The sequence below is a fragment of the Cornus florida genome, unplaced genomic scaffold, assembly GCF_030987335.1.
Source record: "Cornus florida cultivar Cherokee Brave unplaced genomic scaffold, ASM3098733v1 CherokeeBrave_3.0.0_Hap2_Chr05, whole genome shotgun sequence".
Lineage (NCBI taxonomy): Eukaryota > Viridiplantae > Streptophyta > Magnoliopsida > Cornales > Cornaceae > Cornus > Cornus florida.
Genome location: NW_026775575.1, coordinates 61003715 through 61018826, shown reverse-complemented (window position 1 = coordinate 61018826; position 15112 = coordinate 61003715). Strand labels below are relative to the sequence as shown.

The 15112-nt window shown below is 38.1% G+C and overlaps 2 protein-coding genes across 2 annotated transcripts; both read left to right on the top strand.

Annotated features, from left to right (window-relative positions):
- Positions 1 to 1596: 1596 nt before the first annotated feature.
- LOC132310179 (U-box domain-containing protein 9-like) lies at positions 1597 to 4138 on the top strand. Its single transcript, XM_059808394.1, has 2 exons — positions 1597 to 2086; positions 2833 to 4138. The coding sequence occupies exons 1-2, from the start codon at positions 1784 to 1786 to the stop codon at positions 3934 to 3936; spliced, it is 1407 nt and encodes a 468-aa protein (XP_059664377.1). The 5' UTR covers positions 1597 to 1783; the 3' UTR covers positions 3937 to 4138.
- A 2996-nt stretch (positions 4139 to 7134) lies between these two features.
- On the top strand, positions 7135 to 9618 carry LOC132309343 (subtilisin-like protease SBT1.5). Its single transcript, XM_059807659.1, has one exon. It carries the CDS (start codon positions 7135 to 7137, stop codon positions 9373 to 9375), a length of 2241 nt encoding a protein of 746 aa, XP_059663642.1. The 3' UTR covers positions 9376 to 9618.
- The last annotated feature ends 5494 nt before the right edge of the window (positions 9619 to 15112 follow it).

Here is a 15112-nt window from a genome sequence, read left to right as displayed (position 1 = left end):
TTACAGAAGTTGAAATCAAATTAAAACTAAATTTGTTACCGAAACGAAACATGTTTAGGAATAAAACTGAAACTATTTTGCAATATCAATTCCATTCCAATCCCCTCTGTTCCTCTTTACTACTGAACTTAGGAGTCTTATCTAATCCCAGTAGCATCCCAATCATTCGTTTACAGTTGTTGAAAGAAAATACAGTAACTAAAATTCCAATAGAATTTACATACTTTAAGAAAACAAAACTAAACAGACTTGCACGAATTGTAACAGATTTAATTTCAACAACGAACAGCCATCAATATAGCATATATTAACCATGTAAATTCCAGTTCCTGATTAATTAAACCCTAGAGACTATCTAGGTGCACAGAACACAAGCCAAGGGGAAGGAGGAAGAAAAGAACTTGTCTTTCGGTTTTGGTTTGAAACCTTTCAACGTCGTCTTCTTCCTAGACTTTCCGGCGATCGTGATCGCCGTTAAGGATTCCTCTGCTCCGGTTCTAACCCTCAAACAGCCCTCAAGCTTCCTCCTTAGTCCGTCTTACAATTTTTGGCTCAAACCCTACCTTCCTCTCCTTCAGTTTTTCCCTTAAACTCTCTGTTTCACTCTCTGTATTTTCACTATTCGTGAATAAGGTTCGTGCTTACAACCCTAAGCAGACCCTTATTATTTTATTTATAGGCTTAGGAAAAGATATTAACCCTAATTCTACTTTAATCGTAGAGACGGAAATCAACAATTCCTTACATCTCTAAGGCGGCTTAATTAAACAAGGCGGCTTTATTCAAACGTGACAGTAAAGAGACAAAACCCTAATAATTTAACCTATTTAATTAAATAAAATAAAAAAAAACAATTAGCCAATTAATTAAAACCATAATTAAATTACATAAAATAATTAACCAACAAAACAATTCAAAAACAACCTAAATGACAATTAAATTAATTAAAGACTAAATAATTAAATCAAATAAAAAACGAACAAATAATTTAATCAATTAAACCTAAACACATAAAACACTTAAAATAAATAGTAAAATCTCAATTATATTCTTTTTAATTTTAGGGGTATTACAGGGGGGATGGCCACCCCTGCCCCCTTCCCTCCGTTCCTGGCGATGGTGAAAGACGGTGGTAGCGGTGGTGGTGGAAGGTGTTGGCTGTGGTGAAAGGCGGTGGTGAAAGACGATGACTGTAGTTGTGGCAAAGGAAGGCAGTGTCGGTGATGGAAAACGGTAGGCGATGGTGAAAGTCGGCCGTCATGGTGGTGGAAGGCGGTGACGGAGTGGTGACGGTGGTTGTCTTATAGTATCTATATTTTGGTGTGTATGCATATGTTGGTGGCTATGGCTGAGAGAGATGGATGGAATTCAAAGGACGGAGGGCATTTTGGACTATAATTGTACAACTGTCGTCTTTCCAAACTAGTCATTTATTAAATTCCCCCTACTTTATACCCAAGCATGAGTCGTGACTTATACAGTTATACCCTCAATTACGTGATAATACTCGGTTGATGGTGTTTTAGACGGCACAAGGCTGCCATCACCTCCTATCCAACTTCGCCTGAGACGTTCACTGCCTCGATATAAGCACTCCTATTCCTGCAATGCAACCCATACCACATTCCAAATTTAGTGATAGAGAGAGAGAGAGAGAGAGTTTGTATTGTAGAGAGAGAATTGATGAACAAGAACAAGAAGACCACTGGTACTCACACTCTCTGTTTCGTGATTCACCGCAACTTCGCAATTCGTTCGCTTCGCTAATGGTTGTCTGAATCGTATGCTTGAAGATTATCTACCGATCGACATGGCCAAGACTGGGGTCAAGAGAGGGAGAGACATCGATCCAACGAAAGCTACGGAGTTGAAGGAGGAGTTGCAGAGGCTGGTGAAGGCAATCGTCGACGACGATGATGTGAACATTGACACCATCAATGAAGCCGTCGAAACTCTCTCTGCATTGAAGGATTTGAAGGTCAAGAAACCCATTCCTTTCAAACTACACAAGTCGTTGAAAATTCCAGAAGAGTTTCGTTGCCCTATTTCCCAACAACTCATCATAGATCCTGTGTCCTCTGGTCAGGTCAGTAGTTTCACAATTAGGGTTTGTTTACATTCATCTGTATTCTACGTGTTAAATTTAATTTGAAGTAAATTTCTTGTATTTGATAAAGTATTTTTGGTTCAAATTCGTTATTTGTTGTTTGTGGGAATTCAATTTTGAGTTGTGGAACTAAAATGTCTATGAATAGGTTTGTACTATCTGTTTCTAAAAGCTTGAATTAGAAGACAATTCTTGAAAGAATTGGGTAAATAATTTTGGGGTTTCTTGTTTCAAGAAATGTTAGCTCTTAGAAGACCTCAAATCACATGAATTTGATTACATTTTCAGCACTTGAATTCTTTGGTTCAGCAATTGGCCACGCTTGTTGTTGACAGATTCATTCCCGTTTGGGCACTTTTTATTATTATTATTTCCTGTTCCTTATTCTGTGTTCTAGTTCTTTAATAGCTTTTGTTGTTTTTATGATTATTATTCTGTTTTTGTGAACTCTTTGTTTCGGTTGAGCATACTTATGATAAACCATTCATCCAAAAATAGTTTGGTTAGTCTTGCAACCTCAAATCACATGAATTTGATTTACATTATGAGCACTTGAATTCTATGGTTCTGTTATTCGCCACACTCATTGGTAAATTAATTTCTTTTTAGCCAAAAGTATGCACTTTTTTTTTTTTTTTTTTTTTTTTTTCCTGTGTCTTACTCTGTGTACTAGTTTTTTATGGTTATTATTCTGTTTTTGTGAACTCTTTGTTTTGGTTGGGCAGACTTATGATAGAATGTCCATCGTAAATTTGCTAAGAAGTGGGAATCAAACATGTCCTCATACGCAACAAAACCTTTTACGTACTACCCTCAGGCCCAATCCTTTGCTTCTACGCTTGATATCACAATGGTGCCAGAATCATGGAGTCCATTTGCCGGACCCTGAGGAATATTCAGATGAGTATGTAATAACTGACGCAGATAGAAGCCATTTTCTTTCTTTGCTTGTTAAGATGTCATCGACACCTTCTGATCAGAAAGAAGCTGCAAGGGAATTGAGGTTGTTCACAACGAGTATGCCTTCATTCCGGGCACTTTTTGCTGAGTCCGAAAGTGCCATACGTGATTTGCTTAAGCCCCTCTCTCAAACCAAGTCCCAAAGTGACATTCACCCTGATCTCCATGAAGACTTGATCTCCATACTTTCGGATGTTTTAATCCATGACTACAACGAGAATCCTATTTCTGAGAACGCCTCAATGGCCCAAATGGTTATCCCTCGTCTTATTGATTCTGTCAGATCAGGAAGAATCGAAACAAGAAGCATGGCGGCTTTAGCCCTGTCCACCTTAGCGGTTCTTGACTCAAACAAGGAAATTATTGGGGAATTCGGGGCCCTAAAACCGCTAATTGACCTCTTAGAAGAAGGGCACCCATTAGCTATGAATGATGTTGTTGCTTCAGCGATTTTTAACCTTTGCACTCTGCATGAGAACCAGGCAAGAGCCGTGAGGGACGATGCTGTTAGGGTCATGCTGAAGAAAATAACGGAAGGTGTGCTTGTTCACGAGTTGTTGGATACTCTTGCTCAACTTTCAAACAATGAAATGGCGGTAGAGGAATTGGGAAAGTTGGATGCTGTTCCCTGCTTGCTTGGTATAATCAGAGAGAGCTCTTCTGCTGTCAACAATGAGAAATGCATCGTCATCCTCCACAAAATATGCTTTGGCGCCCAGCACAAGTGGAAGGAAATGATCAGAGATGAAGAGAATTCTCATAAGACGATCACTAAGCTTGCTCGGAATGGGACTTCAAGAGCCCAGGAGGAGGCCACTGCCATTCTTGAGAAGCTGAACATGACTTTCTATCTAACTCATACTATATGATGTCGTCTCTCATGCACCATTTACAAGCACAAAAGTTGTACATTACACTTCAAGGGCACAAAAATTGTACATTACACATGTCGTAGAGCTGGCAGGATAGAGCTTACTCATACCGCATGATTTCATCTCTGATGCAACATTTACAAGCACAAAAATTGTGCATTACCATATATGTTGTAACGCTATGACCCCTAATCGCAATTTAGGCATCCATTTTGTAAATTCTGTGTCCTTGTTCAAGAGTTTATAAATAGGTTTACGAGTTACAGTCCTATTCATGGTTCTTCCCTATTTCTTAGTTTCTGTACTCTTGCTTTCATATAAAAATATACTGCATAAAGGTTGAGTCAAATGTATGCAATGCATGAGCTGAACCAACTTTAAATAGCCGTAAGGTGCTCATTTTGAATCCAAATCGGGTCAAATAAGTACTTAAAATGAAGCTCTTGAAGTCTACTTTCCAATGCAATTAGTTTTACTTAAAAATTCCAATCACATAAAAATTTATTAATTCTCAAGTGAGACCAGGTCATGAATTCAAGTGAACTAATTTTACCCATTTGTTAAGTATGAATCCATTTGAACTTCAAATGAGCCTAAGTCATTCCACCAGAAATTAGGACCTTACAATATGGTTCAATTAAAACCAAGGCTTATTTTTATATTTATTTTTAAAGTTAAATTTCGATTGTATAAATGGAAGAGATCTGTACAGTCCAAGGAGTTAGCCTATAGCTAACCACAGAAACCTGAGCCCAAGGGAAACAAACCCAAGATACAAGAGCCCAAACAAGAGGCCTAACCAATCCCCAAATTTCGAATGCAAAGACCGTTACTGGACTTTGCTGACATTCCGGTAGTGAAGGAGATGAACTCCAACAAATGCTCTCTCTTCAGGAGCTAGGCATGATCAGGTGGTTTAGCTAGAGGACGAATCACCGAACCGGGGATTTCCCATTCCTCCTATTCTCGAAGCAATTAGACAATCCGAAATTGAGGATGATAAGAGCTTGGCTCTGATTGTTTCCAAGGTTTGATGGAGTAGTGAATTGGCGAGCTGTAAGGGATTTCTTCTTGTAGATCCAGCGATTGCGTTCGATTCAGGTGTGATAAAAGAGCCGACCCCAACGTTTACTAGCGAGTCGAGCCCAAACCGAGCCCGAGCTGTTCGGTTCATTTGCAGCCCTAAATCCAGGTGTGGTAAACCAAGGTTTATTGCTAAGAGCCTAGAGACCACTAAATAATATAGATGAAGTGCATTAGGTCCTAAAATTTTAAATCAATTCAAGGTAACTAAGGCCTTATAAAATGAATCAATTAATTTCATGACCTATTTTTGTATATCTAAGGACTAATTCAAAATGAAAAGCATAAAGTGCATTGGGTCATAAAGTCCACTAAGTCATGAGATAAGCTTTCAGATAAAGTTAGTTAAAAATAATACCGTTACAATTTAATCCAGCATTCACCCAATATCAATTCTTTGATCTTCAATTTCTTTAAGCTTTGGGTTGATATAAACCCATCTTGCATTTCAATGTCTTTTTAAACTTTAAGATTTCATCTTTCATCTTTCAAGTATATGATTTGTCTTGGTATTACTATTAATCTACAAGCTCTCTCAAGTTTCTTACACATTAACCTGTTTAGCATGTATAACTTAAATAGAAGTTAAATTCAACTCCGTTCATAGTTTGTTATCATCAAAATGTGTCATGTAACCTTGGTTAGATATCTTGGTTCAACAGATGATTTTAGTCATTACACCTGGTCAATTTTAGTGAAGCACAAGTCCGACTCATTTTTGATGTGGCTTCCAATCATTATTAATCTAGGGTCAAAAGAGTCTAAACCAACAATCGTAATTTTGTGAAAAGATTTAGAGGTCCTATATATTAAGTCTATGTGAACCGATAATGGGACATAATTTAATTAAATCACAGAATTGTAAAGTTTCTTTGTGTCTTGTGGTGTTGCTCACCAGCGTAGTACTTGTGGAACAAAAAAATTGGCATCTTCTTACCATGTCCAGCACTCTTCATTTCCAAAGCAAGTTACCTCTTTTACTAGTATTACCTCCTTTATACTCTCATCTTAGGGTTCTCGATTATCTCTTTTTTTATCATAACCTCTCACCACAAAGACAAATTTGATGCTTGCTCTAAATGAAGCATTTTTGTGGGTAAAAAAAATATATTTGACATCACCATTCAAATAAATTACATTGGTAGAGATTTTCTTTTTTATGAAATTTTTTTTTCCATACCGAAATGCTCAATATGATCCAATTTTGCCTTCGCCTTATATGCTTAAATATATATTTTTTATAAGTCTTATATGCTTAAATATTTTTCGTATGTAGAAATTGATTATCGTTTTGCAATTTTTTTCCTCGTCTAACGTAAACAATAGTCACTTTAATGATTCTATTTTTCCGAAAGGCATCATAGCCTTTTTTTATTTTCCACATTTTTTTTCAGTGGAAATAACAAGAATAATTGGACGTCAGAAAAGGTAACATTTTTATTATTCCACTGAAGGCCGTTATTATCAAATTAACTCATAAAACTTGAATGCAAAATGACTCAAATGCATGTCTCACTCCAAAACGCGTGACGATTTATTCTCTCCATTTTCGTAAAAAACTCCATCCATCTAGCTAACTGCTTGCACACATTAATACACAAATGACAATTAATTTTGAAAATATCTCTTACTAATTTAAGAAAGACTAGGTCACATGCATACATGATTAGGTACAGAAAATATATATTCTTTCGTTTCTCATTTGGCTGCACTATTACTTTAATTCATTATTCCATGCATTACTCCCTCTAATTTAAAATAATTAACACATAGTTTCAATAATAATGCCAAATCTCACTCACGGTCTTTCTTGCCTTAACTTTTCATTCCTCATTTACCCGAGTAGATATTGAGTGAGTGGGACAAACCAAGTCATCCGTATTGCTTAATCAATTATAATACAACTGATTGATCGAATATGGACATGATATGTCTGGCTCACCGAATATCTTTTTTATATGACCGAATATCTTTTTTATATGCAAAAACTCTAGCGTCACATGCACTTCAATCTTCTTTGCCACCCCATTAACCCTGTTCCTGATTTCTTTGCTATAAAATCACAGACAGACTTTCAGCTCTCCTCGTATTTTCTCTCTGTGTCTTTCTCAAATGGATTGTTATTGGGCTCTGCCTTTCACTGTTTTGCTCTCTTTCTCTGTCATTTATGGTGACTGCAATACCCAAACCTTCATAGTTAGGGTTAATAACAACTTGAAACCATCCGTGTTTTCTAGTGTTGAACATTGGTATAAGTCTACCCTTCAAGGCCTTAATTATTCCAACCCTTCATTAAACTCTGAAAACCCTAAAACAAGCAGTAGGGACTTTCTCCATGTGTACAAGACTGTTTTCCACGGTTTCTCTGCCAGACTCACCACACAAGAAGCAGATGAATTGAAGAAACACCCAGGTATTCTCGCCGTCTTACCGGACCGAGTTCGTCCAATTCACACCACTCGGTCACCTGAATTCCTTGGTCTCTCCCCAAATGACCCCAACGGCCTCTTAACAAAAGCACATTTCGGTGATAATGTCATTGTCGGAGTTTTGGACACTGGTATATGGCCAGAACGACGTAGTTTTCGCGACCAAGGCCTTGGACCCATCCCTTCTCGTTGGAAGGGAGAGTGTACGGAAGGAGAGAGGTTCTCCAAAACCCTATGCAACAGAAAGATAATCGGAGCGAGGTACTTCACCGCCGGTTTCGAAGCCAAAAATGGCATAATTAACGGCAGTGCGTACTTCAAGTCTGCCAGAGATTCGCTGGGTCACGGCAGTCACACGGCATCCACCATTGCCGGAACACAAGTCCCCAACGCCTCCCTCTTCGGCTTCGCAAAAGGTGTGGCCGCTGGAATCGCGCCGAAAGCAAGAATTGCTGTATACAAAGTGTGCTTGAACGGCGGTTGCTTGGACTCCGACATACTCGCCGGCTTCGACAAGGCGGTGGAAGACGGCGTGGACATCATTTCTATCTCCATCGGCGGCCTTCCGGCTCCGTACAACCAAGACGTTGTTGCCATTGGCTCCTTCGGGGCAATTGAGAAAGGAATTCTCGTCTCTGCTTCAGCCGGTAACGACGGTCCCGCGATGATGACGGTAGCAAATGTAGCTCCATGGATCACCACCGTCGGTGCCAGCACAATAGACCGGACCTTTCCGGCCGATCTTTTGTTAGCAAACGGTCAGGTTATAGTCGGAGCTTCCTTGTATAGTGGTAAGCCATTACCCAAAAACACGTATTTGCCCCTGATGAGATCGACTGCTTGTTTGAATGGATCACTGGAAAAGGATAGTGTACGTGGCAAAATCGTGGTTTGTGATGGTTGTCCGAGTGAGGTCGTAAAGGAAGCTGGTGGGGCCGGTGTGGTTGTTGCCAACGTGGCACGAGGAGATGAAAGTCTAATTGCGGAGTCTTATCCGATTCCGGGGATGGGGATCAGGCATTCAGCACGTGAAACTGTTCTGCGTTATATAAACTCTTCGACCAATCCGAAGGCAACAATCATTTTTCGTGGGACCCAAGTTGGGGTGAAACCGGCACCTGTGGTTGCCTATTTTTCATCAAGAGGTCCCAATACTATATCAAACTACGTGTTCAAGCCTGACGTTATTGCGCCAGGTGTCAACATCCTAGCGGCTTGGACTGGCCACATGGCGTTTAATATAATTTCGGGTACGTCGATGTCCTGCCCGCACGTGTCGGGGGTCGCCGCATTGCTCAAAGGGGCGCACCCAGACTGGTCACCGGCTATGATCCGGTCAGCCATGATGACCACAGCTTACACGCGCGACCACGATGGAAAGCCCTTGCTTGATGAGAATTTTTTAAAGAAAGCGACTGTGTGGGGCATGGGTGCAGGACACGTGGACCCAAATAAGGCAGTTGATCCTGGCTTGGTGTATGATCTGACGGTGCATGATTACTTGGACTTTCTTTGTGCTTCCAATTATAGCCCTCGTGATATAATCCAAATCACCCATAGACGAGTGGAATGCAAAAGGAAGCAATATAAACCGTGGAATATAAACTACCCGGCAATCGCTGTTGTTTTAAATGCATCAGGGCCGTCAAATTCGGAGGTTGTTGTTAGTAGAACAGTGACGCATGTTAGCGACGGTGCATCCAGTTACAAGGTAAAAGTTTCAAATCCCAGAGGTGCAATCATGACCGTTGATCCCCCAAAGATAGAGTTTCGACAGAGGGGTCAAAAACAGAGGTTTGTGATTCGGATTTTGGCTAGAAAATCGGATTCGCCACCTGGAATCGTTGACACTCAACTGGGTAAGTTGACGTGGACAGACGGGAAGCACCACGTCAATTCACCTGTGGTGGTCGTGTGGGAATAAATGCATGAATGATATATATATAGTTTGTGAATTTGTACTGAATTTACGAATAAAATACACGATATATATTATGATTTTTTTTTTTTTTTTTTTAACTATTCCATTTAAGATTATAAAATTATAATGTCACGTTTAAATTATATTCCCTTTTTCATTTTTTTAAATATAAATAACACACTAACAATATTGTTGTGACTCAAAGTTTCAGCCACCTAAATTAAGAACTTGGCTGTAAAATCTTTAATCTTTACTCATCAAAATTTAGAACCCAATAATAACTAATAACTATTCTCTCTTTATATATGTAGTCCAATATCCATATCTAACTTTTATACCATTAATGAAAACAATCCATTAAATCCGATTATATAAAGTCCAGTTAATAAAATTCATTAATGTAGAGTACATCCTATATTTATTCATTTTTCTAATCACATCCATTTTTTAACAATTAATTTTCACTTTCTCTAATCACACAAGTTTTTTTTTTTTCTTTTTTTTTTTTTTTAATATAACAAGGTTGAGACATGAGTTGGTGTTAAAAAAATAATAATAAATGATTTTAGTCGACGCACCTAGTTAATTTTATTGAAGTACAAGTCCAAAATTATATCATATTTAAAGTCATTCTTTGATATACTTATCAATCAATATTATTCTCGGGTCAAAAGATTCTAAACGAATAATCATGCTAATTTTTTTATCTAAAGAGTTAGAGGTCCTATTAAGTCTATGTGAACCAATAAAATGACATAATTTTTATCACATGACTATGACCCCTTAATATACATCACTTACACATTCACTTAGTCACTTTGAAAACACGAACTCTCACTGTATGAGCAGAAATTCGTCACTTATAATAAATTGAAGAATAAAAACAAAACACTCAAAATAATAAAAGCAATGCACAATAGATATTTAGAGAAATTTTTGATATCTTTCATTGTAGGCTCATGCCTCTATTTATACAAGAATAGATGACAAAATTATGGTAAGACTCGCCTACCTTGCCTAACTTGCCTTATATATTTTGTTCCATATAAAGATATCTTTCTATTCTTAGTTCTTTTCTTATACAAACTCTTCCATGTGAGGCTTTTCTCCTATACAGAGTTCTTTCCTTATACAGATTCTTCCATGTGAAGCTTTTCTCCTATACAGAGTTCTTTCCTTATACAGATTCTTCCATGTGAGTCTTTTCTCCAATACAGAGTGCTTTCCTTATATAGATTGATTCGATCATAGCTTGGTTAGTGTCTATCCGAACAGTATCTTTAACGGGCTGACAATGTCTTCTCTAGGCTGGATCGAATTGGGCTTTGAAAGTAATATGCCCAAGAATGGAGGAGTTGTAATTCATTGATGATGTGGCAAGTTCTTGTTGGTAAGGAGATTTTTCCCTCTACAGTTTGCCCCCAATTCCCTCCTAATTCGAGCAATGGTCCCTAATTAGAAAGGGAATTGAATTTGCACGGTTGCCAAAAGTGTAAGAGGCGGTTTTGGAAGTGGCTATTGACATTCTGACCAAAGAACTTCTTCAAAGTTCGCTCCTACCTTCATTGTGTTCACAGTTTCGTCATACTATCAGGTTAGTTTACATCTTTCTTATTGACTCCATATCATGAACACTTCACCCACTCACGATCACATAGAGATTATGGATTCTAAAACTACTCTTTCAACATCCCCTGTTCTTCTTAGTGTTCCTCCCCCAAAGGTTTCTAACCCTCTTGAGGTTCCGAATGATTCTACCCTAAGAGGAGATGATTCTTCGCCTGAAACGGAGGAATCCACTACTGGATCTAACGATATCTTTACCAAAGAGGAGAGGGAAACGATTTTATCAGACCGTCGCCTCAAGTTCACCATTAATTCCGTAATAGAGGAATATGAGATCCCTGAGGGGTAGTTGAATACCCAAATGACGCTGATTTTAGTTCCCTATGAGGGGGTGGGTGAGAATGAACTGCTCTTATAGGTTAGGCATCTTAATGCCCTTCGTTTTCCCCTTCATCCCTTTTATCATTTGGTCGTTAATAAGTTAGGGATTGCCCCTATCCAAGTAAACCCTAACTTTCTTATAATAGTGTCTGCTCTTTTTATCTGTCGAAGGTTAGAAGAACCTAGCTGATTTATTGTTCAATTATACTATTTCTAAGCACCAAACCGAACTTGATCGCTATTACTTCACTACATCTCTTCAACAGAGGATATGCACGGATCTTCTTACTTCTGAAAAAAGATGGAAACAGAGAATGATCATTGTTAAGGGAATTTGGTTTGTGCCCCAATCAAAAACACTTTCTATTCCTCAGAAATTTAGGATTTTAGGTATAGAGGATCTTTCTTCCTTTCATCCGGAATGCTCTGGTTGTTTCCCATGTTAGGTTTTACTTTTTTATCGTATTTATGAATTTCTTGGTGTTTTTTCATTATCATTTCCATCTTTGGTGTGTAGAAAAAGGCTTGTTTTTCTCGAGGAACAAGTTTGGAACAACCCTCCTTTTGCAGATAATCTCCTTTCTTCATCCAACCTCAAAGAGCTTGCATCTAGTGCTTCAGTGGCTGACTTCATGGACTTGTCACTTCCTTCCTTCGATGTTTTTCCTTTGACAGATGATGAAAAGAAGAGAGCTGAGGCTCTTAAGAAAAAAATTACAGAGAGTGAGCCTCTGGTGGTTGTGCGCTCCACCGAACAAGAAAAAAAGACTGAAGAAGCTCTTTTGAGGAAAAAAGCTAAGGTAAATCCTCCCTCTACTACCAGAGGTAAAGGCATTAATCTTGCAAAAAAAAAAAAAATAGAAGAAGACTGGCGAAGTTAAAGTTGAGGAAGAAGTTCAAGCTTTTGTCTTAGCAGAAGTAGGGGAACCCTGGAAGCCAACTTTTTCAAGGGCTGATACATCAGTTCTTCATTCCGGTGATTCCGTGATTACAGACCCTTCAGCTGTTGTGATACCCCTCGGATCTGAGACACGGGTTGATCAGGCCCAGGCCCAAACCCGTGGGAGTATCAAACAATTAATATGTTATAGCGAACACAGAATACAAAATGAATTAAGAAATGAAAGTTTAAAGCTGAAAAGAAACTAAAAGATAATCCTTAAATAATTAAATACTTAAATTTGATAAACCAAATATCCATAATTTGAACAACTCGGGAATCCATCTCTAGTGGACCCCTAATAAAAATCTCACATTAAAAGAAAGTAAAAAGAAAGATAAAACCCAAATCCAAGATCTGGAAAGAAATCCTACATCGTCGGTAGAATGGAAGATCGTCTCTGCACAGCACGAACAAGCTCAAGCCTGGAACTGACGTACACCTGAAAAATAGGAGTGGGTCAGGCCCACGAACAAGTTCTATCCTACTACAATCCAAGCAGAGACTCGATACGCATGTACATTCTAACCAACTCAACATTAGCTAATAGTCTGTATGTATATATATATAATCACACTAAAGGACTCTCACTGGACTACAGGCCGGTCTCAACCTGAATAGAGGCAACATGCAAAACGCACACAAAGTGGGCATGTGTACCTAAGCCTAACAGGGTACACCTCCAACCATCATAGCCAGCTATGCATCCCAATGCATATACGCTCCCTAACCGTCGATCCTGATACTCAAGCTCATATCGAGGTACCATAAAAATATATCTAAAATCCATCCAGAATCCATTGACACTACAAATCCATAGGATTTCACCTTTAGTCAATCCATTTCCTTAATCCCAGAATAGGTAGGACTTAGCGGTTTTTGAGCTAATCCCCCTTGTATGCCCCCGTCCCATACCGGTGCATACATTCCATCCATCCAGTAGTTGATAATACAGACCATGCATGTAAATATCAACTGATCCATAAATCCAACAATTTAGAATAAAAATATTAAACTAGACATTCAATTGTTCCATAAAAAGCATACAAAAATTATGTAATTTAATATGCTGATTTTCAAACTACGCAACCATAATCTAGTAACTGGTGATATAACAGTATATGTAATTATCAATTTATCCCAGAATCCATATTATTGAGAGAACATGAATAAATATCTACCTCAATTGATTCCATAGCAAGCATAATGAACATTGACAAATTATCATGCTTATATCACCAATCCAACAATTGATGCGATAAATGCTGAAATTTAAACATCAATTACTCCTTAACAAGCATAGTAAAAATATATAGATTTTAACAATGCTTATTTTATACCATTAATACATGACTAGAATTTGATAATCATTTATAGAAAATTCCTACAACAAGTTAAGCAACTTAAACCACTTGCATTCCCTAACAGTTTACAACTTTGTTTAGAATTGGTTATTGTTCAACTAATAAACCCCAAGTGGTTTATTAACCATTCCCACACCCTCTGGAGCTTTAATATAACCTTAAAACTCATTTAGGTTCCCATGTACAGTCCCTGAATGTTCCAAACAGATCAAAAACTCAGCCAAGAAGCAAAATTCGTCAAAAATTGCATCAAAAGGGGAAGGAGCCGCCTCCCCCACATAGGGAGCCGCCTCCCCCTTGTGTGGAGCCGGCTCCACTCCATGTGGAGCCGCCTCCACACACCCTAGAGCCGGCTCCACCTTGTGTGGAGCCGCCTCTTCCTCCTGTTCCCCTCTCTGCTTGCGTTCCTTCTTCAGTTTCATCTCCGGCGACCCCCAGTTTGATCTGTCCTTAACTCTAAAGGTTTCTCTTGACTAAAACTAGGTTTCTAATGTTCCATATAATTTAAAACTCATTAATCTTCAATCTACTTGAATCAGAACAGGAAATAGCAAAGATGAGTTATAACAAGAAATCTCGAAGCATGTAAACACATGCGGTTCGAAACGAACCTACCATACAAACCAGATCTCTGTTATTACTTCCCAGTGTGTTACAGACTAATTCAACACTGTTCACGTTAATCTACATGAATTAATTCAGGAGTTACGCAGGAAAGAATCCGAAACAACCAATACGTAACATGTAACCACAACCAGTTTTGTTTTTCATTCAGACAAGCCATCCGGTTTAATATTAATCTTTATTAGTCCTGGAGTTGCATTAAACATGTAATGAACACAAGTCTAAGGGAGAGAGTTAGGAATAGAACTTGCCTTTTGCCTTTAGCCTTGCACAGTCGTCTTCCTACTTTCTCCGGCAACGTCCTACTGAAATCCTCCTCTGTTTTCTCTTTCTACCTCCACTGTCGTGAATAGTTTATTTTTTCTAAAACCCTAAGCAGACTTAATACTTATATTTATAAGTTTATGCGGAACCTAAAATCAAGCCAAACCCTACAATGAATCCTAACCGTCCCATAGAGAATCCTAATTAAAAGCTACGTCGGCTACCAAGACTTAACTTCTAAAACAAAACCCTAAAGTAAACGTTAACTAAACCCTAATGTAAATCAATTAAGCATTTAAAAGAATTAAAATACAAAAATACAATTAACTAATCAATTAAATAAATTAAAACACCATAAGTCAAACAAGTAAGTCAAATCCTTAAAAAGTCAATTAAACATAATTCAAAAACAATTAATCCTTAAAAAGTCAATTAAACATAATTCAAAAACAACTAATGAACAGATAATGAACAGAAAACAATTAATTAACAGAAAGCGATTAAACAAAAATACCGAGACTATCCTTTTGAAAATTAGGGGTATTACATTCTTCCCCCCTAACAAAAGGAATTCCGTCCTCGGAATTCGCTCTTACCTTCT